Source organism: Epinephelus fuscoguttatus, linkage group LG6, assembly GCF_011397635.1.
Source record: "Epinephelus fuscoguttatus linkage group LG6, E.fuscoguttatus.final_Chr_v1".
In the NCBI taxonomy this organism is placed as follows: domain Eukaryota; kingdom Metazoa; phylum Chordata; class Actinopteri; order Perciformes; family Serranidae; genus Epinephelus; species Epinephelus fuscoguttatus.
This window is the reverse complement of record NC_064757.1, coordinates 10,510,710-10,536,109: the sequence shown is the minus strand read 5'-3', so window position 1 is coordinate 10,536,109 and position 25,400 is coordinate 10,510,710. Positions and strand designations below refer to the sequence as shown.

At 41.9% G+C, this 25,400-nt stretch overlaps 2 protein-coding genes across 5 annotated transcripts; both read right to left on the bottom strand.

Moving 5' to 3' along the window:
* Positions 1–114: 114 nt before the first annotated feature.
* Positions 115–6,747, bottom strand: hnf1a (HNF1 homeobox a). 2 transcript variants are annotated; one of them, XM_049579452.1, is made up of 10 exons: positions 5,808–6,747; positions 4,579–4,778; positions 4,258–4,438; positions 3,550–3,752; positions 3,077–3,243; positions 2,844–2,985; positions 2,566–2,754; positions 2,371–2,486; positions 2,209–2,293; positions 115–327 (listed from the first exon to the last, which is right to left on the bottom strand). In XM_049579452.1, exons 1-10 carry the CDS (start codon positions 6,110–6,112, stop codon positions 197–199), a joined length of 1,719 nt encoding a protein of 572 aa, XP_049435409.1. In that variant the 5' UTR covers positions 6,113–6,747; the 3' UTR covers positions 115–196. The 2 variants fall into 2 exon arrangements, with proteins under 2 accessions (XP_049435409.1, XP_049435410.1); XM_049579453.1 differs by having other exon boundaries at positions 3,077–3,219; positions 5,808–6,746.
* A 3,183-nt stretch (positions 6,748–9,930) lies between these two features.
* Positions 9,931–25,371, bottom strand: lrp13 (low-density lipoprotein receptor related-protein 13). Of its 3 annotated transcripts, none has more exons than XM_049578297.1 (21): positions 25,063–25,371; positions 24,534–24,689; positions 23,643–23,858; positions 23,305–23,523; positions 21,829–22,044; positions 21,499–21,728; positions 21,059–21,188; positions 20,032–20,222; positions 19,364–19,550; positions 18,123–18,335; positions 17,815–17,998; positions 17,520–17,721; positions 17,156–17,320; positions 16,816–17,016; positions 14,982–15,531; positions 14,752–14,871; positions 12,414–12,521; positions 12,065–12,298; positions 11,588–11,972; positions 10,091–10,199; positions 9,931–10,000 (listed from the first exon to the last, which is right to left on the bottom strand). In XM_049578297.1, exons 2-21 carry the CDS (start codon positions 24,640–24,642, stop codon positions 9,977–9,979), a joined length of 3,993 nt encoding a protein of 1,330 aa, XP_049434254.1. In that variant the 5' UTR covers positions 24,643–24,689; positions 25,063–25,371; the 3' UTR covers positions 9,931–9,976. The 3 variants fall into 3 exon arrangements, with proteins under 3 accessions (XP_049434254.1, XP_049434253.1, XP_049434256.1); XM_049578296.1 differs by lacking the exon at positions 25,063–25,371 and adding an exon at positions 24,907–24,996; XM_049578299.1 differs by lacking the exons at positions 23,305–23,523; positions 23,643–23,858; positions 24,534–24,689; positions 25,063–25,371 and adding an exon at positions 22,137–22,205.
* Between the last annotated feature and the right edge of the window lie 29 nt (positions 25,372–25,400).

Here is a 25,400-nt window from a genome sequence, read left to right as displayed (position 1 = left end):
AATGTCGATCCTTGTTCGTATTACAGTGGCACGGAGTTTCAGAGAGCCTGTGAAACATCAAAGCTGAATCGCCACTGTGGCCCCTGACTCCAGGTTTTTTCTGGAAATTTACACCAGAGGTAGCTGTCCATCCAAAACACCATCATGCTCCTGAGACCAGCTGATAGCAAGGAGACACTATGTTGCCAGAGCGCTTCTACTGCGCAGTAGACACCATTTGTGTAGGGATGTAGGAGCTGATGTCTGTTGGTGAGGGTGAGAGGAGGTGAGACTGGTGACTGTCTGTTGTCTGAGAGGCCGGATACAGCTCGAGGCTCTCGGAGGAAGCTGTTGACAAAGAGAAATTGGTTTATCTGGGCTGGAAAGCTATTGGTAACACTAAATTGTTTGCAGCACAGAAGCAGAAACTACAGATAGACTACAGGCAGTTTAATAACCCTTCATCACATGCTCATTTATGTAGAATTGAAGCTGCGTAGTAGAAGTTGGAGTGTCCTCTGGGTTACTCCTTTGTAGGTGTGGAAGGCAATGAGGATATGGTCATACAGGTCTGTCCCTTAAATGACAGACTGATGTCAAAACTATTATTATATGCAAAATAATGGCAAGAATATGGGGACGGCAATTGCACAGAAAAACATCTACAATGTAAAAGGGCTCAATCAAACACGTCATGAAATAGGTTAACACCCAACCAAATTACGCACACTGTAATGGACGTGAATCAGATGAACACATTCTAAATGTAGAAGTGAAATGTACTAGCTACTAGCTTTTAATTAAATACCGAAAGGAAGATGGCAAAGATAATTTAGTTTTGTCTTTGGTATAGATTTTTGCCTATCTACTGGTAAACTGGTTTGCCACTCAACAATAAAACCCACAGACATTGATTTTTTTTTATTTATTTTTTTTTTCATCTCAAATGCTGCAGTTATTAAAAAAAGGTTGCATGCAATGAATTGATTATACTCGTGATGATGGATGCATGGAAAATACACTGAGTTGCTTCCTTGCTAAGAGTTAAAGGGCCAGTTCGTAGGATGTAGTGGCATCTAGTGATGAGGTCGCAGATTGCATGTAGGAGAACTACAGTGGCCTATACAAAAAGACAAATGGCCCTATCTAGAGCCAGTTTTTAATTTGTCCGTTCGTGGCTAATGTAGAACAACATGTCATTTACGCTGATTTCACTCCAGTGTGTCAATAGGTGGAACTAGACAAAAACAGGGAGCAACACAAGCTATAAGCTAATGTTATCTCTGCAGCATTTAGGCAGTCATTCCCAACTGATTCAGACAGGGGAAAAGTAATCACTGTGGTGACTGATACAGACTTGACTCCGTGGAGGAAAACATAGGCTTTAAGAACATGCTTCTTTTGTTTGTATTCAAGCCCCGTTTCAATATTCCTTCACAATTTTTGAAGAATTGCTCCTTTTGTTTGTATTTGTTTATAACTTCAGTATTACATTTTATATTTTAAAAGGAGCTGTTTTTGTTTTATATGTTGCTTAGAAGACACCCCAAGAGATGGGTCACTCAGGTACAGCTGATGATACTTAACAATGGTAGTTTTAATATGTAAATTAATTAAAATAAATAAAATTTAAAAAAAAAAGGTTTTAAAAATCAATTAAATTTCTCGTATCGAAAACATACCATACCATGACACCACCATATCATATTGAACCTAACTTTGAATTTTGGGAACTGTTACGCCCCTAGTAGATGCTAATACGGTTCATTCTAAGATAACAAAAATGATTCTCATTTTCAGGTGATTATAAACTAATTAAAACATAATCATGAACATTATTTACCATTTCTACCAAAATACGCCCCTAAATACTGCACACTCAACCTGTAAATGAGAAGACTGATACCACTCTCCACTTTGACAGTGGTGTAAATCGTCTCATCTTACTCTTGACAATAAAGGAAATAAAACATAGTTCCCAAAATGTTGCACTACTCCTTTAAAATCATTGCAAGCACTTTGTTGAGTTTATATGTTAACATTTAACTGGTTAATGTCAGTTCCAACAAAACGTTACAGAACATCCCAATTTCTCAAATTCATCTAATCGGCTTAAACAATTATAGGTTGGAGGTCCCTTTAAACTTTGCAAAACTAGCTATGATGTCATCCCAAAGATGTAATAAGATGTAGATGTCAAGGAGTAAGCCTGTATTTACAGATGTTTACCTGGCACAGGTGTGTGTGGCTGCAGGTGTAGAGAGTCTTCTTGTAAAGGTGGGTCCGTCTGTTCCTCGGGATCTGCTGTTAGAATCTATGCAAAACAAAAATCAGTTTTTTAAAATCAAAATAGGATCATTTGAGCCTTAACAACTGGTCTGACCCATTTACCTGTCTGACAGCAGTGAGGCTGGTCAGCGTCCCCAGGCTGCTGCCGTCAGCAATGACCATGGCTTGAGACAGCAGACTGGACGAGTGGTACTGGGGTGAATCTGATTTGTTGTACACTGTAATGAGAAACAGATGAATGAGTCCTTACTCAACGTAACATGTTAAACTCACATCACTTTCAAGCTGTGGCCTTACTGTGACATGGCAGCTGCGCCATGGTTGCCATGAAGGGACTGGCGCTCATGTGACTCTGGAGCTGGTGTGATATTGGCTGCTGGGAAGAGGCATGAAGCTGCTGCTGGAATGAGATTGGCTGGAGAGTGGTGAAACCGCCCCCCACATTGTTGATAACAGGCACGGTCTGAGGCTGTGTGGAGGTTAAACCTGTGAATCAACCCCCAAAGACATTGTTGTCAGAATTTTAATTTCATGCTTAACACGGAAAAGAGGGGAAACTAGAGAGGCGATGTTACCAATGAGAAGTGAGGACTCCCCCAGGCTCATGACGCTAGGCAGTGAGGCCATGATGAGGCCCTGTGAGGAGGCAGGGGAGGCAGACAGACTGTGCAGGGAGGTCAGAGTGCTTACTGGGGGCAGTGGTCCACCGCTAGACACCTGAGACCAGAAGACAGCACGGTCACAATGGCAGCAGTCTATACAGGTAGACTTGAATATAAACTAGGACCACGATGACACATGCTCTCACCAGCTTGGGGTTCTGTGTCTCGAGGAGTGTGTGGCTGGGCTCCAGTTGAATAGGGCTGACCACCAATCGTCCCACTCTGTCCCCTCCGCTGCCTCTGGCTGAGCTAACAGTGTCACACAAGATTTGCTGGCTGTATTTCACACCTGGAAAAGTCAGGCCCCACAACACTGATAGGAGTTTGAATTTCACACGCACATCAAACATAAATTAGTTGATAGCTCCAAATGGCAGCATGACGTAACAGAGAAATATGAACATCAGTACCAGAACTAGTACAGTCAAGTCTTCAAGTGTGTGCTCGTTATTTTACACCAAGGGATCAAAAAGACAAGAAAGTCTTAAGATCTGGTGGGGGTGAGTCTATCTTTGTCTCAACACAACACTCGCTACATATTTTAGAAGACAGTTTTTATTTCACTTTGAATTTCCATTAATCACTCCTCATGCTTGCCTGGACACTGTCAGGGTATTACCATGTTCAGGACTTGGTGGGAGGTTGGGGTGAGAAGAGGAGGCAGATTGGCTGGTAAAAGGTGTGTCCAGAGCCAGTTTGTGACGGAAGGCCTCCTCTTTGCGGCGGTTGGCGAACCAGTTGTACACGCGGACCTCAGTTACTAGGTTTGAGCCCAGGCCAGCAAGCTGGGAGGGCGACACCCCCCTCTGATGACACTCTGCCCTGAGGGAGGAAGAGCACACTGGTACATGGCTTTACATCTTGAAGGCATACACTGTCTCTTTTAAAGTGTGGCACATTCACTGTTGTAGTCAAGACCACCTAAACCAAGACCAGAGTGTATCAAGACAACATCAAGACTTGGAGTGGTCGAGAGTGGTCAAGTCCAAGACCAGACTAGCACGAGTCCCACATTGCACAACACACAATAAAATGTGGAAGATGCAAACCACAGGGACTCCTCAAATTGATTGTTGCTGATTTAGTTATAAATATTTATTGTTATAAAGAAATATGTAAGATCAGATATCAAGCTTTTTCTTTTCTTTTGTCTGTGCACTTGCATGTTTACAACAGGGGTCTGGGAGAAATAGCATCTCAGTCCCATCTATGTCCTGTACATGTGGCAGAATAGACAATAAAGTTGACTTCAACTTTGACTTAGACTTTTGTAAAGAGCGTGTCAGGCCTTTGACTTCTCCCTTTGACCTCGGTCACTATGTCTCACCTGTTACAGTCCTCCACCAAGCCCTCCCTCTCCTCCTTGCTGGGGTTCTTCTGCCGTTCATAGGCGTGGAAGAGGATCTGCAGGGATGCTGGACCCCATTTGAACCTGTTCCTCCGTCCTCTCTTGGTCTCCTCTCCTTGCTCCTCCACAGACGGAAGGCCATGTTTGGCGTTGGTAAATTCTGAAAGGGAATGGCCTTTTTTATTTTTCTGTTTTTTACATCTCTCATTCAGTCTCACACTGTTAGAGAACTGGTATTTGATGCATGTTTGAAAGCAGAAATTCGGGCCTTTGCAGCTCCACAGCTGCTTGTGTACTCACGCTGGCTGATCTCGCATTGCTTCTTCACGTACCAGGTGTACAGAGAGGCCCTCTTCTGGTTCTTCATAGGCGTGCCTTTGTTGAGGTGCTGGGAGAGATGGGACTGGTTGAGTCCTGTGGACTCTACCACCTCTCTCTGAGGGAGGTTGTGCTGCTGCATGTAGCTTTTAACCATTTTAGCAACATGCCAGGGATCCTCCCTGTCATACAGACAAATTTTTAATGTGTACTCGCCTACCTAACGTTCTCATGTATTCTTATATTCATTTGACAGAAGTGAATCCCTTTTTCCTTTCTCTAGTATTTCTGGGTTAAACCTTTTCTGGAAAGGTCTCAACAGTCACAACATTAGACATAATGCATGGCCACTCAGAGGGAAGTAGACAGAGGCTTATTGACAGAGAGAGATAAGGGAAAGCACAATGGGGCAAAGTCCAGCCCTTTCAAATCACTGGAGGGGGAAAAAAGGTGTGAAAGGTTTATGAATCCTAATTTAACACTCCCTAACTCTCAGGTCAGGAGCAGATAAAAGACATAAAATTTCAAATTTCTGACTTTACAAGATTCTAATTCAGCACACAACCTATTTTCAGATTTTTTTTTAAACAGAAAACTGTAATAAAATCTATTTTAATAAGCTGATTAGTGAATGTTTAATACGTTATAAAAATACACATCTCAGTAAAGTGTAAGATGTGCACAGTGTATTCCAAATATCAGAAAAGAGGCCCAAAACGATGTAGAAATATCACTGGCGCCTTGTGTAAACATTGCCTCACATGACCAGCCCTACTCCATTAATCTTCACCTATGCATGTAGCTTATTTATTAAGAAATGGCCAGAGAATAATGATGGGGGTGGGTAATTAGTAACTAGCAAAGGAGGAACCCTATTTAAATTCGCCTCAGAAGCCAGATTGCAGAGGGAGAGAGACAGAGAAGCAGGAGGAGGAGGGAGGATTTTGTAAAGAGAGGGGATCCGAGCTTAAGAAGAATAAAGGAAAAGGGGATATTATCAGGTAAACTGTTGTTTCAGCTCTCAGGTGCTTAGTTTTCATATACAGGAGGTGAAAGAGAAGAGGAGAATTCAAAAACAGTGTTGATGAATCAGTCAAGGCATTTTGGAAATTTGACCTGATCAGGTCCTGCACAACTTGCTGCATGAGAATAGCAGTAAGTGAGAGATTAAAGTGATTTTGCTGTTGCTGTGAAGCTTTGGATCTACTTACTGCAGTAGGCGGTCAACTTCATTCCTCAATTTAGCTGCCTCTTCTGGCGAAAGCTTCTCCAGCTCTCGGAATATAGGTGGTGGGAAATCCATCTCTCCTTCCTCAGAGCTCTCTCCGTCCCCCCTCTCTCCTCTCTCGGCACCAGCACTCGCCCTGTCTCGCTCCAGCTCCCCTACGGCTTGGACCAGGACATCCCGGGACAGTCCAGATCCCAGCAGGGCCCAGATCAGCTGCTCCTGAAGGGCGGTCAAACGGCTCGGCCTCGCCATGGCTGCCCCGGCCCTCTCCTCTATCCTGTCTTCCATTACGCTGATGCCTTATGTCACTGCTGCCTTGCAAACAAACGCTCGTGTGCACCGCCACACTCAGATGAGAGCAAGACAGGCAGCGTTGGGCTTCATAATATTTGTAGTCCCTCTTCAGCTTAAAGAACATATACTTTCATTTTCCCTGTGTTGAATTTCCTCTCAGTGTGTACTGAGCTGCCTGGTTTTAGCTCTCCACCTGCTGTTTTGCTTTCAAAGGTCAGTTTTCTTTTTTTTTTAACCTTCCTCCTCTTTACCCCCTCCTCCTTACAGGCGCCCTGTGAACTTTGTCCCCACTCCCTCAGTCCCCAACAGTGACCAAAGTGCAATTTAAAAACAATAAATAAACGTGAGGGGACTTTACAGTTACATTCAGGGCTGCAGAGGCAAAAGATCACCTCACATATAGAGTGATACACATATACAAGTAAAAGGAAACACAAAAGTGGAGTTGTGTGGTGCATTTATATATGTACCGTAGGTATTCGTAATTTCACAGTGACTCAAACTTTTGGGAAATGCAGAGAAGCTCCTTTTACTCTTTTGTGTGAATTATGGATATTCCAAATTTTGATGTTGAAACATGTAGTTTAAAATGTCATAATAAAAGCAAAGACAAGCATGAGATTAATATTGTAGTTATTTAAGGTAGAGCTTTGAACAAATGTGGGATTGTTTCATCTATGGATAATGTGAAGTTAAAGCCACACCGTGTTAATTTTTTTACCATGTTAATTTTTTTGGAGGGAGGCGCCATCTTGTTAGGATCACACTCTGTTACCTGTGCCTGCTACAGTGGTCAAGCAACAGTATTTGGACAAACTAATTACAATAAACAGCATAGGTCCATATGACTTGGCACCGCAAGGCTGGATTACAGACCCATGCGCTACCTCCACTCACATTTTAAACTCTCTTTTTGGATTGAGTGCACTTCTGTTAGCAGTGGTAACAGAGCACGTATCTCACAACATGGCGCCCCTGTCCTGCCCAGCGTGATATAGGGGCGACTGACGATGTTTTATTGGATGACCACTTCCTTCCTGAGCTGGCATGGGAAATTTCATAGTTGTGTGAATAAGTGTGCAGATTTTACAGCCAAAACACTGATTTTCAGATATGAAAGTAATTTCTGGATGCAGGTCTATATTTTTCAATAAGTACTGATATTGTTGAAATTAGAATAATGTAATTTGTATTAGATTAAAGAGTAGTCCCTTAGAAAAAATGGTTTCATCTTAAACCGCCATGCTGCTACAGCTCACTAAACACTGGAGGACACGGGTGGGGATGGTTATAACAGCTTTTATGAAAGTGTTACATCTAACCCCAGTACAACTAAACACATCTTATCTCCTCTATCTCTTTAACAGGCCAGGAGAGTTAGAGGTTAAAAGTGATAGGGGTGTGCCTGCACACATAATCAAAGTGAGGCAGGGAAAGACATTAAGGTCTGTCCCCAAATAATACTCTTTCTGTCATGTAACACTGAGCAGACACTGCAAGAAATAAAACATCAGAGACAGAGAACCAGCACAGCTGTCTTATGTGGCAGCAGTGTCACGGCAGTCAAAATTCTTCAGTGCAAAGCAAAAGGACATCTTGAGTGGTAACCTAACTGAGGCAGCAGACTTACTTTAAACTCATGAGGTACTAAGCATCTGACAGGTACAGGTTAGGAAGTTAGACAATAGTGGGAATTGGTTATTATCTTATGTATCCGTTTTTTGTAATTTTGTCATTTTAAATTTTTCATTCTTATTGTTATAACTTACCCCGGTTGTGTTACAAGTTACCCCAGTGGTGGGGCAGGTTGTAACAATGGAACTGCTTGTATTGGACAGCAATTAAGTTCTGTAATATAGTTGATGTTGGAAACATCGCTATTTATAGTAGACAAAAAAAAGATGCTTTGTGTCAAAATTTGACAACACAGAAATTCAGCAAGTTAAGTGCTGAGACAAAAAGTGTTACAATCATCACCAGTCTCCTCGACTGTCATTCTCTGTAACAGTGGATCATACATATGCTGATCACATATTAAATGTTCTTCTATGAAGGAATTAGCTATCAAATGTAGTGAGGTAAAAAAGTGTTCAATTTCCCTTTGTAACCTAGTATAGTAGAAGTATAAAGTGAAATAAAATGATAAACTTTATCTAAGTGCAGTGGCTAAATGTATATCAAGCACATCACCACAGCCACAGTACTTCAGCATAGCCACAGTGAAATCAAGACCTCAGTTACAATAGCAGCTCTGTGAGGCACAGCAATACTTTGAGCTAAATGCTAACATAAACATGCTAACATGCTCAGAATGACTAATGGCAATGTTTACCATGCGTATGCTCTTAGTTTTGCATTTTTTCAGGTATTCACAGATTAAAATCTGTCAGTGTTGCTAAAGGAAAAATAAAAGGATGACCAAAGTTGATGACAATTCATCCTAAAGAGGGGCAGGAATTTATGAGGTGGACCGACTGGTGGACATTGCCATCTCTGCAGCTATGCTGCTAGCATTGCTAAAATGGCAGATGACTGTGTATCATAATGGCAAATAGCCATGTATCTTTTAATTTGGTTTTAGTAGTGCTGCAACATTTTATGATTAATCAATTGGCAGAAAATTAATCAAGATCTTTTTTGATAAGATTTATCATTTCATGTTTTAAGAAAAAAATTGCATCCATCTCTGGCTTCAGCTTCTTAGATGTAATGATTTGCTGCCTTTCTCCATTGAATATCACTGTAAAGTGAATATTTGATTTAGACTTATTAGGCCAACAAATTAAGACACTGGAAAGCATCATTAGGCTCTGGGAAACTAGGATGTACATTTCATGTTATCGTTTAACATTTCGCAGACCAAATGATTTAATTGAGAAAATAACCAGCAAATTACTTGACTAAAAGAATTAGGTAGTTGCAGCCATAGTCTTTCATGACACATAACTTGAGTTAAGGCTCATTTATGCTCCCGTTATGTACAAAAATAAATCCGTAACACATAACTGGCACTACCCACATACTTAAGTGGCCCTTTATGTTGGCATAGACACATTCCTAGATGGCACTAAAGGGCACAAGAGGGAACAACATGGCAACAGTGGAGGTCATCATAACTATGTAAATCATTTGAGGCAGTTTTGTAAATGGCAGTGGTCTGAGGCCATTAAATACATTCCGACAAGTGAATTATTTTCACCATTACTAATTTGCTCCGTCATTTTTAAGATGTCTTTGTCACCTCTCCCTTGAAATAGTCAACACTGTCCCCACAACCAAAAAGGTACTTCTCCATTACATCCATGTGTGTAAACTTTCAGAAAACATGCACAAATATGGATATAATGAACAGACAAAAGGCTTGTTCTGTGTCCTTACATATGTATCCAAAAGTGAGCATAAATGAGTCTTTAGTCATACAAGGAAAAAGATCGTAATGGGGTTTGGATCAAAAACCTAAGCACCGGCAGCCATCTCCCATCCTTCAGGTTAGAAATTACACAAAACACAATAATGCATTTTTTGCAATTTGGTCTGTCCTCCTAGGTTAGAGTTTTGCTTCTTTTAATGCCAGATTCTTATTGTCCTTTGTCATCCTCAATGAACCTCTTGGAAACCTCAAGATGACTTACAAAAGTGAAGTTCACCTGATGGTCACCAAATTCTCTGATGTTACCCACTGACCTTTGATCAGTGTGAACAATATTTAAGCCCCATAACTCAGCCAACTATCTGGAACAGTTTGTCAAAAAAACTCAACATTGGTGTTGTTCAGCAAACAATCCTGAAATAACATCACCGGAAACAGTGGCAAATGTTAACATTTTATTTAAAATGTTGCTTGTTCATGAATCAACCTCAGTCAACAGAAGATACTGCTTCCTGCATAGAGAGAAAAAAAGTCAGATCATAATCACAAGCACAATAACAAATTGGGAACCTGCTAGTTTATGGGGGTTTTGGGAGGTTCACCTCTGGTTTGTCTGTGTCTGCTGAGGCAGCTTGTGTACTGGGGCTGGTCTCAGTATTGTTCTCCAGGTCAGTCATACACGTCTCCTTCACTGCTGCTGGGCTAGCTCTCCTGCAGGAATGAAATACAAAAGTGTAGTCCTGTGCTCCCAGTATAGTCAACCATATGCAGCAAACATTAACCCCATCTGCGTACAACAAATGCACAGATCCACTGTAGGTTCATGATATTGTTCACATCAAGCTGACTGAAACTCAAGTACTGGATAGATTGCCATGAAAGCATGTACAAATATTTGTGGTCCCCAGAGGACGAACCTGACTGATAATCCCTTAGTGGGGGTTGGTGCTCCTCTGATTTTCCTGCTAGTACCACCATGAGGTTGAAATGTGTTTAGCAAATGCCTTGACAGCTATTGGATTGATTGCCATGAAAATTTGATTCAGACATTCATGGTCCTATCAGGATAAGATGTAGAAGCTTTGCTGGCCCCTTAAATCTTTTAAAGCACGGATGCTCAGTTTTGATGACTGAGCGTCAATTTTGGGGTCAGTGTATGATTGAGGGTTGCACAGGATAGACACAAAATATCAGCTACCTTTACCAAGCAGTCCTGCATAGACTCTTCTTCACCGAACAGCTTACCATGTTTAGCAATTCCATGAGCTAACACATAGCTTGCCTGTGTAACACCTTAGCACGTTTAACTCTAAGATTTTTGAAGACTGGCTGTTGGGCAGATAGGTCTTGTTGAAACTGTTCAGCCTTGCGCTCTTCATCTATGAACTAGTTGTAGGAAGTTATTTTCTCATAATATTTTAACATTAAATTCCCTGAGCACCAAATTCACCTGTTTGTAGATGAGGTGGATCACTGTCCCAAGGTCAGATGAAACAAGCATTAATGAATTTTTCCTGACGCCTCTTTTTCTCCTCAACCAAGGTGTTTTTTCCTTTCCACTTCTACATTAAACTGTCCTTTTCCTTAAAGCACCAGCACTGATGACCAATCGTATTTCCCCCAAGTACTGAAATGGACTTCGGATGATTGAAATAGAATACATGCATTTCATGTAATTTTTGGGTGTCACACAAAATCTTTGAGGGCCACCATTGGCCAGCAGGCCTCACTTCCAGCAACTGATTTAGGCTAACCTTCAAGTCAGTTTTTGTTGTCAAATACGTTGGTTCCTGACCCAATACTCATTTGACTTAACTTATTCCCTCTGCCTCAGCTGTGCTTGTGTTTAGTGCTAATAAGTGAATGTTTGCTCAGTAACTGATTAAAACCTGCTCCAGCTAGCACTGGTGTACCATGAGCATGTTAGCATTTGGCTAGAAGCTTCACTAATGCCCAAGTACAGCCTCACAGGGCCACTAGAGTTTTCATCTTGTTTAAAAATGTTCATGTCTTGGCTTTAAAATTTCAAGTTACAGACTATGTCAACATGTCAGTGTTGTAACAGGAAGGTTCTCCTCTTAATTAGTAATCAGACAAACCTTGTGTTGGCGCTCTTCTTCCTCTTAACCACCACTGCCATCACAGCAATGACCACCACTCCTGCACAGAGCCCCACAGCACCGTAGATAATGGGACCCTGCATGGTCTTTAGGAGATTGTCTTGACAGGAATCACCACTGTAGCCCAGTGCACACACACATGCAGTTTCTCCATTGACCTCCACACAGCGGCCATTACCACTGCAGCGTTTCTGGCTGCACTGCTGCGCATCCAGGTTCATGAGCTGACTGCTAACATTTAGGGTGGTGTTCGGGCCAGTGTCTTCAGAGAGAGGAGAAGGAGGGGACGGACGAGGAGGAGATGAGCTGTGGGGTTGGGTGGGAGCAAGGACCTTTGCTCCTGATCTCTGCTTCAGAGTGACACCTGAGGAAAGATGAACGTTTCAGCTAAAAACATATGCCATTTTAGATAACAGCTCTTACTGATTTTAAAAAAGGTATAAGATCAAGACTCACAGTTCTCATCTGAGTGGTCATAGCAGTCAATGTGCTTGTCACAGAACTTCTCAACAGGCTGACATGAGAGTTGATCCAGACAGGGCCTGGTGCCACCTGGGCAGCTCTGCTCTGGACCACAGTGGGTAGCATTCACAGGGATGTAGTCGTGGGCACACTTGCATGTCCGACCCTCTGGGGTGGCAAGACATAAGTGCTGGCAGTTTCCGTTGTTTTCTGTGCACTGGTTTGAACCTGCAAAAAATAGTTCAGCAGATCATTAGTTCATTGGAGTTTGTGATGGTCAGTGTCACCTATTGCCAAACATCATATTGAAATGCCCTCTGAAAGACCATCAAAACTTACGTACCAGTCTGACTGGACTTGCTGAATGCCTTTAAGCTGACCACTTCTGTGCCGACCTCAAACCACAACTTGTTTTGCTGCTGTTCATCACTGTACCAGAGCCTGGTCTTGTCTGAGGGAAAGGGCCGACACAAAGTCATGAAGATAAATTAGAAATCTAAAGGCCCTGGAACATCAAACAGACAGTCGGTCATCGGTCAATGTCAGGCGGTCAGTAAGTGTCTGTTGCCTTCGTTTTTGCAGTGGGTCCCAAACTGCTGGCATTCAGTAGGGGAGACCGGGGATGATTGTAACACTTTGTTTGAGCAAGTGTAACTCAGTGGTCTTTTTTGTTAGAGCTCTTAAATTTTGATATGTGGTACCTATATTTGTCTGCTATAAATAACACACTTTGACCTCTACAACACCATCACAGATTATGGAAATTAATGTCAAATACAAAGAGGTATATTGTTACAACGTACCCCAGTACCGGGGTGAGTTGTAACACTAGCTGGGGATGGATGTAACAATTAAATTATTGTGCTTAAAACAGATTCACAATAGGCTAAATGTATTCAAGCACTTCAATGAATAATAAAGAAGGAACAATAAACTCGTAAGAATACTATAGTTATAATATTAAACAAATGTATAACAAATACAAAAAAGGTTGACTTTGAACAGCATTTGAACAGTTGAACAATAAACACTTTTGAAGAGTAACTATTATCTGAGCAAACCAAAGCATAATACCTATAGCCTATTTTTAATCTGATTGACAGTTGTGGCAAATGTAGATGTCCTTGCCTGGGGTGCAGGCTTCGTGGGCCCAAAATCCACACTTTTTACAACCCTCCCCATGCCTAGCAGCCATGAAAGAGCTAACCGTTTTTAGCATTTTGCTTCAAAGCTAGCAGTAATGAGACATCAAATTAAACTAGAGAAACTACTACTTGAACCTATGTAAGTGAAACAATTGTACATACAACACAATGGACACTATGCAAAAAACAATTATGATGAAAATGTTTGGTTTCTCACCTGAAAAACTGTTTTTTTGGCTCTAGAACAGACAAATTTGGACTCAGAGACATGCGACTTCACTAGTGAGCTCCAATTGTAAATGGGCATGGACTGCTGCATGATGATGTCACCACAACTCGTTTCTAATTGGCCAAACTGAGAGTGTTACAACTATCTCTTTGTTACAACCATCCCCGGTCTCTCCTACATTGAATCGGCATCAGAGCAGGTGAAGCCCATTGGTGAGAGAAATCGCTTTGGTTGGCAGTTCAGCTAAGTACATAAGAGTAATGAAGAAGTGAGAAAAGCAAATAAAGTAAACTTAAGTCAAGAGGGTGCAAGATCGGAACAAACTTGTTATATTTCAGTTTCTTTTTTTAGCCATTTAACTCTTTAGCAGAAACTGCTCAGACTTATGTTATTGTTCGCTAGCAGACCATTTCTGCTGATGCTCTCAATGGCTAAAAAAATATTCTTACTGATATAACAAGTTTATTTCCATCTGATGCCCTCTTGACTTTCGTCATTTGATTGGCAGTTTAGCTCAGGGCAAAAGAAGAGTAATAGAAGTGAGGAAAGCGATCAGTGATTCCTCTCACTGATGGGCTCCCCCAGCTCTGATGTTGATTCAATATGCTGAATTGGCCGAAAAACAGCTGACAAGGGCCAGCTAGTGCCAACGATGCAGGACACACTGCAAAAACTACCCAACCGATGCTCACTGACGCCCATTATTAACAATGCCAGCTCGGTGTGTCAGGGTTCCAAGATGTTTGCAACTTGCAACTCATAGCGTGACAACAATCAGGACAGTCAGATTTGACAGATTTTTTTTTTTAGATTTTGTAATGCATTATTGTCTTGTGTGCACGGTGGTGTGGTGGTTAGCACTCTCGCCTCACAGCAAGAGGGTTGCCGGTTCGATCCCAGGCGTGTGTAGTAGTTCTGTGTGGAGTTTGCATGTTCTCCCCGTGTCAGCGTGGGTTCTCTCCGGGCACTCCGGCTTCCTCCCACAGTCCAAAGACATGCAGATTGGGGACTAGGTTAATTGGTGACTCTAAATTGTCCGTAGGTGTGAATGTGAGCGTGAATGGTTGTTTGTCTCTATGTGTCAGCCCTGCGATAGTCTGGCGACCTGTCCAGGGTGTACCCTGCCTCTCGCCCGATGTCAGCTGGGATAGGCTCCAGCCCCCCCGCGACCCTCAAGAGGATGAAGTGGTTACAATGAATGAATGAATGAAAAGTTATGATGTTTAACAGCACCGCCTCCTGGTATTTGGTACACACAACATGGCATCAGTATCAATCTATTTATTACATACTAAATTAGCCATTACCACTGACAGTCATCCACAGCAGTGCGTCATCACTCAGAGCCACAGCAGCCAGGCCATCACCGGTCTTCAGCTCTCTGTATCCAGATCCATCAAGTTGGACAGTGCCGATGGTCCCTAAATCTGGGCAAGAATCCAAGCTATGTTACTGCTTTTCTAAACCATTATTAGCCTACATAAAAGCCTTCAATAAAAACTTCCCAACTCAAGCCAAATTTATAAAAGCATTTTACCCATGTCAGCCCAGTAAATTGTATCCCCAGTACTGGAGAAGACCAGAGATGTTGGCTGGACAGCATCCTTCCACACCACACTCCGCCCAGCACCATCCATGTTGGCACACTCAACAGTAGCCACAGTACCCGTACCCTGCAGCCCCACGTTGGTGAAACAAACCCTTCCACTGGGAGGGTGGAGGGCAATGGATTCCACTCTGCCAATACCATCTTTTATGAGAACAGCAGTGTGTGCACCTGTGATGGAGGTGACCTGCAGGCGAGGCTGTTTGTCGCTGCTCCAGTAGATGTTAAGTGTTACCCAGTCCAGAGCCATGGCGGTAATGGTGTTGCCCAGGAGTTTTAGGAGCTGGCCCTGAGAGGACAAGTCCGAGTCCCTCAGCTTGAAGGAGCTGAGTGAAGTTGTGCCGTCATCTGTCAAGAACAGGGTGTGGTCACGAAGGCTGTAGTCAATGATGGCTGCTTCATTGACACTGGGCACCTGCAGGGCCAGGTGTTCAGGCCAGCCCTTCAGCTCTGCTGCTGTGTGTCGGGACTGCAAGTAGATCTATGGAGATAATTGGAGATTTAAAATACATTCACATGTAAAATATGAATACAAAATAAACTTTCACTATTGTAGAAACATGGCAAAATCCATAAATGAGGACCCGCTTCCTACGTAAATCTAAATGGCTCATTCTGAGGTAAAGAAAATGCACAACAAGTCTCATTTCCAGGTCATTTATACGCAAAAGAAGACATAGGCTACTTATTATATTATTGTCAATTTCTTCCAATATCCCTCTAAATTCGTCACACTGGACCTGAAAGGCTTAGTTCAACATTTTGGGACATGCACTTAAAACATAGCTGGAGCAAGCAGCCACTGTTTAGTTTAACTGGGGAAAACTGACTGGCTTGTTCAGAAAGTAAGTAAATTTGCTTGCCATCACTTGATCATGAATTAATTTTTTTTTTTTTTTTTTAAAAATCAAGACATAAAATGTGAAAGTGTAAAACAATTTTCTGTTTAACATAGGGTTATGATCACTTCTTGGCAAGTACCACCATTAACAACTGCTCCTGACCAGGAAATAGTCTGGCAAATAACCCTTCATTGCAGCAGGGAATTTAATTTTACACTTTTGTACAAATTTAACAAACATCGTGACTTGTTAATGCTTTAGGGCTTTAGGTGCTGGTGATAAGTGGATTTTGTTTCCTTCAAAAGCAAGTTAGTCATTTCCCCCAGTTTCCAGTCTTTATGCTAAGCTAACCGATTGCAGCTTTATAGTTATCATAGATAAGAGTGGTATCAATCCTGTCATCCAACACTCAGCAAAAAACAGGCACATGCTATTAGCACCCAGGTGTCCTATAGCCAGAAATGCTATTTACACCCAGGTGTATATAGCCAATGTGGCTATTCACACAGTCTACATTCAGCAGTTTTATATATGCTAAAAACTGATAATAGGTCAGCCAATTCTAAAAATATTGTCAATTTTTATTCACACAGGACTCAACCCCGGCCTCCTGTGTTTAACCCACTCACCAACCACATCTTTTTCCCTCCAAGGACTGCATCACCCTTTATTAATAAGTCAGCCTACTTTCTGGTAGGACATTTGCAATTTCTCGAAAATTGACTACTTTAATCTCAGTGAATTTATGAGATTGGCCAATACCAGCCCTAACGATGCTCTCTTTGCCCTAATTCTAGTCACTCACCCAGGTGCAAATACATGCCAAAAAAGGCACAAATTATGCATTTCCCAAAATGTCCAACATTTCCTTAAAGTCTATTCTGTTAAAACAAATTCGACCTGGTATGCATCAAAGAAAAAACCTGGGTGACGGTGGAGGGAGACAGCATCAGCAGGAATGCTGAATTGACTGAGCTAGAGCAGGTCAGGCCATCCTCAGCCAGTAAAAGGCCAGAGGGACACTTGCACACAGCCTTGGGTCCCGGGGCCAACACACACATGTGCGAACAGTCTATCTTTTCACAGGGACTCTCAATGCCCATCTGGAGCAATGGGTGAATGATCTGCAAACCAAGCAGAGAACAGGAACATGTTTTATAAATGTTTTCTGAATCCTTATAATTTGTGCTGATTTAAAAAAAAAAAAAAAAAAGATAAAAATTAAATACTACATTCAGTATTTGGTACATTTGGTTCACTCACTTTCACACCAAAAGGTTGTCTGGGTCTTTTCAGGAGAACTTGTTGGTTTTTGCCAGAGATTTTATGGGCAGCCAACACCACTCGCTTCTTAGCATCAGACCAGTAGAGCATGTCATTGAACACTGCCAGGGAGAACGGGTTGGTGGTCTCTTTCATCTGTAGAATCTGAAAATGACATTTAGGTACATGACTTTATATCTTGCCTTTTTTTTTTTTTTACATTAAGTCTAATCTATTTATGCTTGGTCCGTTTTAGGAAAAAGAAACCTCCCAGTAGGCGCCACTTGTAGGGTACCCTGTAGTTTTAAGGAAGGTAGGTTGACGTTTTGCTGGTAGATTTAGTGTTGAGGCCAAAATGTTTTACCTGAATGTCATCTCCATCCAGTGTTGCAGATCCAATCGCCCTCAGCCTTTCATCCGTCCAGTAGACTCTGTCAGAGATGGTGTCTACAGCCACACCGCCTGGCCAGCCCAGACTCGAGTTTACTACTGCCTTCCTCTCTGACCCATCCATCCCGGCACGTTCTATCTTCACTACATTACCAATCTCTGTCCAGAACATCAGTCTGGTAGAAAAATTAAAAGACTCAATACTAGTCTTAAAAGGTTTTCACAAACATTGTGGAACAATTTGGACAGTGAAATAAAGTAATGCTGACCCTTTTTGTGGCAGCAGTGCGAGAGAGCGAGGCTGATCCAGGTCTTCATCCAGGATGACGCTGTGGTCCAGCGATTTGACAGTATCTGTGGTTAGTCTAATGGCAACAATCTGACTATTCACTCCGTCAATCCAGTACAGGTTCCTCCCGAGCCAGTCCACAGCAACAGAATCAGCTCGGACACCTGTGGAAACATATGGTGTCGTGTGTCATGAGGAGGCATCCTTATGCATGACAGTACATTCAATATTCAAAAATGTAGATGTCAGTCACTTAAAATACTTCAATCACATTTGTGTTGCAGCAACCTTTAATAAGAGTTCCTGTGGTCTTCTGGTCCAGCGAGGACCACCTGATGCTCTCAGTGTCCAGACTGACCCAAAAGACCCTCTGGTCCCTCCAGTCATAGTCCAAGGAGAGGATGGCCTTCTTGGCAGAGGAAGACAACACATCAAGGCTGCCACTGCGCAGGCCAAACATGAAGAGGTCCGTTTGGACTGATGACAGCAGGAAGGGTTCACCTAAAGGGTGAGACAAACAACATTATGGTGCCAATGGTTATTTTTGGACTCATTCAGTGTGCCCTCTCATGGCTGAGAGCTGGGTGCAGACAACCTCTGAATCATAGATATGCTCTGAATATTGAATAAAACTCCTTTAAAATAAGTAGATGTAGATGCATTTTTTTGAACAGCGGTGCTGAAATGATTTTTCTATAAAAATGATTCATATCCAATACATGAACATTTTCATAGTCTCAAGGCTCATTTATCTTCAACATTGGATACATATACAGACACATAAGGAGCCCTCTGATCATACTCGGCATTTATTGTCCCTATTTGTGCATGTTTTCCAAAAGCCTACGAATAGACGAAATGGAGCAGGACCCCCAGAAATCATGGGGGCAGTGTAGCCTTGGTCCAAGCGAGACATGAGTGTAGGACATAGCATTTTAAAAGTGGTGGAATGGAAGAAGTGGTAATATAGTGTAAGGAGTACTCTGTCCATATGTCACGACAATGTATTTAAAGACTTTTTAAAAAAAAAAAAAAAAAAAAAAAAAAAAAAGACACTGCTTTCTTGGCTTAAGATTTGATTTGAAAAGACTGACATCACTTCTCATGTCTATTAATATGAATCTATAGCCAGGAGACAGTCATCTTTGCTGAGCATGGCTCAGTCCCAAAGGTACACAGATCTCAAGTCAGTGCACCTGGCCAAGAAATAGTCTGGCACATATATGGCAACTTGATAATCTCCCGCTTTTTTGGTGCCAAGATATACTAATTTGTGAGTTTTAGAGGTGCAAGTTGGTGGATTTTCTCATCTTCTGACTTAACCAGGCTAGCCATTTCCTGTCGTTATGCTAAACTCCTCCTGGCTGTAGAGTCATATTTAACGGACAGATGTACACAGCAAGAAAGTGAGTTGTATGAGAAGAGCATTTCCCAGAATATCAAACTGTTCCTTAAGTTTTTATGATGTGCCCCGCTCAAACACTGGGCTATGGCCTACCAAATGGTATAGTCTATTAAAAGAACTTTACCGGTGATCTTGCAGTGGTGTCCATCTGCCTCCATTATGTAGCCTGGGTGACAGTCACATTGATATGAGCCTGGAGTGTTGATGCACAGCTGACTGCACACACCTGAGCTCTGGCCTTCACACTCATCAATATCAACACAGGTCAGCCTGTCCTTCATTAGCGTGAACCCTGCTGCACAGTGACAACGCTACACAGCAAGATCAAGTGTTAGAGGAGCTGCAACATTTACATCACACATTCAGAGGGTAAGAGCATAGTCATGACACTCACACACATTTACTTGTTTAATTTGTTCAGAATGGTCTCAGAAACTTCACATTGTACTGCTACATTAAAAGTTCAGTCTCTACTGCATTTCTTTCTTTATTTTTACATTTTATGCCACCAACAAGCATACGACTTGGTCTAGTTTGTAGGATTTAGTGGCATCTAGCAGTGAAGTTGCAGAACTGAAACTCCTCCTGTGTACTCCTGTCACTCGGTATGTATATAAACAGCTCATTCTAAGGTAACGAAAACACGATTCTTATTTTCAGGTGATTCTAAATTCATGAAAACCATTTTATTATGTTTAATTCCTGCTGACACATGCCCCTAAATCGTACACACTGGACTTTAAACTGGTTAACGTCAAGCACACGCAGAGTATGAGATACAGGGGTCCTCACCGTTCCCTGTGGTGTGCTGTAGCAGCTCTGGGAGCAACGGCTGTTATCTGCGTCTGCGCAAGTGATCTGGCAGCTACCGCCCTCGTCTGAGCCGTCTGCGCAGTTGGTAATGCTGTTACACACTTGGACGGGATCCAGGCACTCCTGGCTACCACACTGGAACTGGTGAGGGAGGCATGTCACCATTCCACCTGGTATGCACACACACTCAGTTTCATATTTAATACAAAATTATTTTAGAATAAGAAAAACCCTTTACTGAAAAGTTAGCAAACAAAAACAGTTGAATTTTTAAGTGTTTTATTATCAATAAAAGGTATTCCTTTTTCCACACTACAAATATCACTTTAAAGGAGCTGTATGCGACCTTCAGAGCATATCTATGATTGAGAGTCCGAGCCATAATTGCCTGCACACGACTCAACATGGAGGTGGCTGAGCTGGTGACTAGCAGCTAATGGTGCTAACAGCATGAATAGCGCCAACAGTGGCAACTGTGCTTACAGAGCTACGTGAGTTAACAGAGGAGGGAACCAGAGGGTGAGCACTATGCTTACGCGACAACACTGCCCTGCCACAGTGTGTAGGGAGAGCATCAATGGTAACCACTGTGTACGCACAGTGCAGAGTGGCAGCGAGTAGCTAGCCAGCTGGATACAGACTCACATGTACATTACCATCTACCACAATAACAGACAGAAAATCTGATTACAACACATGCAGAAGAAGCGTGACTTCATTCTCTGCTCAGGGTGCCGCTATATCTTTACAGCAAATAGTTGTTTGCCATGCTCTGAATGTCACATACAGTTCCTTTACTTTTTGGCATTTTTGACTTCATTAGATAGCAAACAAAGACAGGAAACCTGGGAATAAAGAGGGATAAGCTGGATTTGAACCAGAGATGTTGCAGTTACATGGCTGCGATTCATTTCACTTGAGCATCATTTAATTTCTTTTCACCATAGAGTAAACAACTTTTTCCGTGTTTTATACTGTATATATTATATAATGTATAACCACTCACATTCAGTCTCGTCACTGCCATCGTCACAGTCCTTCATGCCATCACACCTCCAGGCTGTAGGGATACACTTGCTTTTGGATTTACACAACCACTGGAACTCACCACAGTTCAGTGGAGCCACGGGACAATCCTGAGGAGGTACAGTGGATTATTTTACTGCAATCCAAAGTGGTACTTGACAGTTCTAAATTTTGATTTGAAAATTGAGGCCATATACATGGATAGGCCGTGTATATGTTTAGACCATCCCAGTGGCTCACTGTAAACCACTACAAGTAAATATGGTCTATGACAAAGGTCCAATACAGACAACACTTGGATTTTTAGGATTGTATTTCTGTTGCCCCTGAAAGACTAATGCTTAAGACGAAGTTCAAAAGATGTCTATTTTAATGTCTACTTTTGTCCAACAAACTTGTGGTGTTGCCTTCAACATCCACCTTCTCATCAGTGCCATCTTTGCAGTCCTGATCTCCGTCACAGATCCACTCTTGCACCAGACACTCCTTGCTCTGGGGGCAGCGGTGTTTGGTGGGGCAGACCGGTGCGTTGGTGCAGCTCTCCTCATCTGAGCGATCCCAGCAGTCTGGGTGACCATCGCAAAGCATTGTGTCTGACACACACTGGCCACTGGTGCACTTGAACTCCGTGGCACTGCAGGCCCCGTCAACTGGGGGGAGGGCAGAGATACCATCACAAAGGTGAACCATACAAGTAGAGCTGAATACACAGTGAGTAGATATTCATTTCCTTTTTCAATGACAGCATACCACAGTTTGCCTCATCACTGCCATCCAAACAGTCCCTCTCCCCATCACAGAGGAAGCTGTTAGGAATGCAACGGCTCTTGTCGTCACATTGGTGAGCACAGCCCTCCATCCGCTTGGCACATCCCAGCTCATCTGAGCGGTCCTGACACTGAGGCACACCGTCACACACCTGGCTCTGCTCTATGCACTTCTTTCCATGCGCACACTGGAACTGATCTGCAGAGGACACACGGCAGAAATAATCTTGTGAACATACCCCAAATATCAAGGCTCTTCCTCTACACACTATATTAACTTTGTTGTCATACATGATGCTCTTTATTTATGTTCACTAGGAGACCGCGGATGGTTGTAACAAAGAGATAGTTGTAACACACTCAGTTTGGCCAATTAGAAACGAGTTGTGGTGACATCATCATGCAGCAGTCCATGCCCATTTACAATTGGAGTTCACTGGTGAAGCCGGATGTCTCTGAGTCCGAATTTGTCTGTTCTAGAGCCAAAAACAGTTTTTCAGGTGGGAAACCAAACATTTTCATCACAGTTGTTTTTGGCATAGTGTCCATTGTGTTGTATGTACAATTGTTTCACTTACATAGGTTCAAGTAGTAGTTTCTCTTGTTTAATTTGATGTGTTTCATTAGTGCTAGCTTTGAAGCTAAATGCTAAAAACGGTTAGCTCTTTCATGGCTGCTAGGCATGGGGAGGGTTGTAACTCTTCGAAAGTATTTATTGTTCAACTGTTAAAATGCTGTTAAAATGTCAACCTCATTCAGGCTACAATTATTTTTTTTATTTATGTTATACATTTCTATTTATTTTATTATAATTATTGTATTCTTAGAAGTTTATTGTTCCTTCTTTATTATTCATTAAAGTGCTTGAATACATTTAGCCTATTGTGAATCTTTTTTTAAGCACAATAATTTAATTCTTACATCCATCCCCAGCTAGTGTTACAACTCACCCCGGTACTGGGGTATGTTGTAACAATATACCTCTTTGTATTTGACATTAATTTCCATAATCTGTGATTGTGTAGTAGAGGTCAAAGTGTGTTATTTATAGCAGACAAATATAGGTACCACATATCAAAATTTAAGAGCTCTAACAAAAAAACCCTCACTGAGTCACACTCAAACAAAAAGTGTTGTAATCATCCCCTGTCTCTCCTACCTTGGAATGTTTTACAATTACATTACTTCTTTGCAGTGAGGATGCACTCCAATGACAAAGACCTTTGTTTTTGACTACATCTAGGCCAATATGGTTCCATTTACCAGTGACCCTCACTTTATGTCAGTGAGCCAAATTACTGTCTCTGCACCAACATCCTGCACATTTAATGCATTTAAAAGAAAAGCACTTTGATTCTGATGTGATAAAACAGACTAACTTTACCCACTAGAGGGCAGTAAAGTCATTCTTCACCCACATACAGGAGTTTACAACCAAACAAACCAACCACCAGATTACCCGTTTCACATGCTGATAAACATTCTTCCTCATCAGAGCCATCTGCGCAGTCTTTTTCTCCATCACAAACATGGTTGTAGAGGACACACTCTTTGTTGTCCTTGCAGGGTTTAGAGCCCAAAGGACATTTCACAGGAGTGGATGAGCTGGCGGAGGGAGCAGGCACAGAGAGTGGACTGGTCCCATCTTCCCTCTCATGTCTGTCTTCCTCTTGGTCCTCTGATGCAGATGCCAGATAAAGTGGGTAAACAGTATGATGCATATTATGCAAGAGTGAGATATGTATGCGGTTATCTCCTGCGAGAGATCTACTATATCCTCTGATCATTTCAACCTACCACAGCTGGCTTCATCTGTGCCATCCGAGCAGTCCTTCTCTCCATCGCAAATGAAGTTTGCAGGTATGCAACGACTCTTGTTGTCACAGTGGTGAAAACAGCCCTCAGTTTGCTGTGCACACTGCATTTCATCAGAACGGTCCTGACAGTGAGGTATACCATCACACACCTGGTCCTTGTCTATACATTTTTTCCCATGAGCACACTGGAACTGATCTGTTCAGATGCAGGCATTTGACATTATGAGACAAGCCATGGTTTTCCTCAAAACAAAGTTTACAATTTTTGCGTACAATTAAACTGATGACATGTTTATCTGGAGCCAAATGGCATATTCAAACAGTGAAATGGTGACTTAGTTTGATGATATTTACTAATTTTCCAGTTTATTAGGCACACCCAGCTGAAATTAATGTAGTCTCAAACACAGTTTTGCAATAAATTGTGCCTTCATGAAGGTTTTAATGTTCAGTTTTGTTTGAACTATCTGAAAGGTGTTGATTCAACTATGTGATCATTTGGAGGCTGCAGTTTGTGGTGCTATTGAGTTGTATAGCATAATACAGGGACACTATCCTTGAGGATATAAAAAACTGAACATTAATGAAGGCAGGATTTATTCCAGGGTTGTTGTGCAAGACTATTGGTTTTAGCTAACTACCAACTGACTCCATTTTTGGCCTGTTTAATCTGAAAGAATTTAGCTTTTTACAGACTCAAGTGTTTCCACTGCAGTTAGGCTTTATTAATGAACACAAGTCATTCAATTCATTTTAAGACTTAATCCATTGTGTACTGGAAAATTTCCAATCTCTCTTGAGGATGGAGGTGTTCAGTGATGGCCATAAATTTTAGCAATGCACATAAGTATTATGACTTCAAGTCCAGTACCTTCATTGCACCCTGATGCACAGTCCTCTTCATCTGAACCATCCTTGCAGTCATGCTCTCCATCGCAAACATGGCTGTAGAGGACACACTCTGAGCCATCCTTGCACATTTTAGAGCCCAGGCCACACTTCAAAGGAGTGCTTTCAGCTGAAACAACTGTTTAGATCAAGAGAGCAGAAGAGGACAAACTGTCAACCATTGCTAAAGTTAAATAAAATAAAATAAAATAAAAATAAAACATATAGCTGATAATGCATCCTTCACTCAGCGTCTGAACTGAGAAACATTCCTCTGGATAAATTATAAAGCATGAAGTCTAATCGGGTCATGTTTGCAGATGGTGTAAAAGCAATTTTTTGTACAGCTGGCTCACCTCGCAAGGGCCCTGACAACTGCAATAAGACTAGACAGAGAAACAAACATCCACCCATCGCCACAGATAAAATAAAACGGACCAAAAGCTGCCAAGTGCCAAAGTGTAGCATTTTATAATGACACCAGGTGAGGCCAATACAACCTAATTACACACCTGAGTGAGGGGAGGAGCTACTGATGGTTGCCACATCCTGAGCAGCTGCAGAGATACATAAACGGAAGTAAAAATATTAAAACTCATATTGGACCTCCTCAAATAAGAAATAACTATGACTGACTGTGACATCCTGTGGGCATATACTGTTGTATTTTGTTGAAAATGGAAATAATGACGTAATATTCTGTGAAAATGCAGAATAAAAATAGCTTTTGCCTCCAAATCTCTCTGAATGACAGATATAAACCCATGCTGTCAAATAAACAATAAGGATTGTCAAGGACATTAGCCAGTATTCAGAGTGCGTTTTCTTATAATCCTCCAATCAGTTTTTG

What these genes read in the sequence shown, in the direction of transcription:
- lrp13 (XM_049578296.1), bottom strand. Translation starts at nt 24,964, where the DNA reads ATGGGTGGATGTTTGTTTCTCTGTCTAGTCTTATTGCAGTTGTCAGGG. An exon ending in CTCCCTCCACCGTCACCCAG is followed by an intron (nt 15,532 to 16,815) that starts GTTTTTTCTTTG and finishes TTATCTCCATAG; the next exon opens with ATCTACTTGCAGTCCCGACA. An exon ending in CAGACACAGACAAACCAGAG is followed by an intron (nt 10,001 to 10,090) that starts GTGAACCTCCCA and finishes CTCTCTATGCAG; the next exon opens with GAAGCAGTATCTTCTGTTGA.
- hnf1a (XM_049579452.1), bottom strand. Translation starts at nt 6,112, where the DNA reads ATGGAAGACAGGATAGAGGAGAGGGCCGGGGCAGCCATGGCGAGGCCG. An exon ending in CCCACCAAGTCCTGAACATG is followed by an intron (nt 3,244 to 3,549) that starts GTAATACCCTGA and finishes AACTCCTATCAG; the next exon opens with TGTTGTGGGGCCTGACTTTT. An exon ending in AGACACAGAACCCCAAGCTG is followed by an intron (nt 2,986 to 3,076) that starts GTGAGAGCATGT and finishes TTCTGGTCTCAG; the next exon opens with GTGTCTAGCGGTGGACCACT.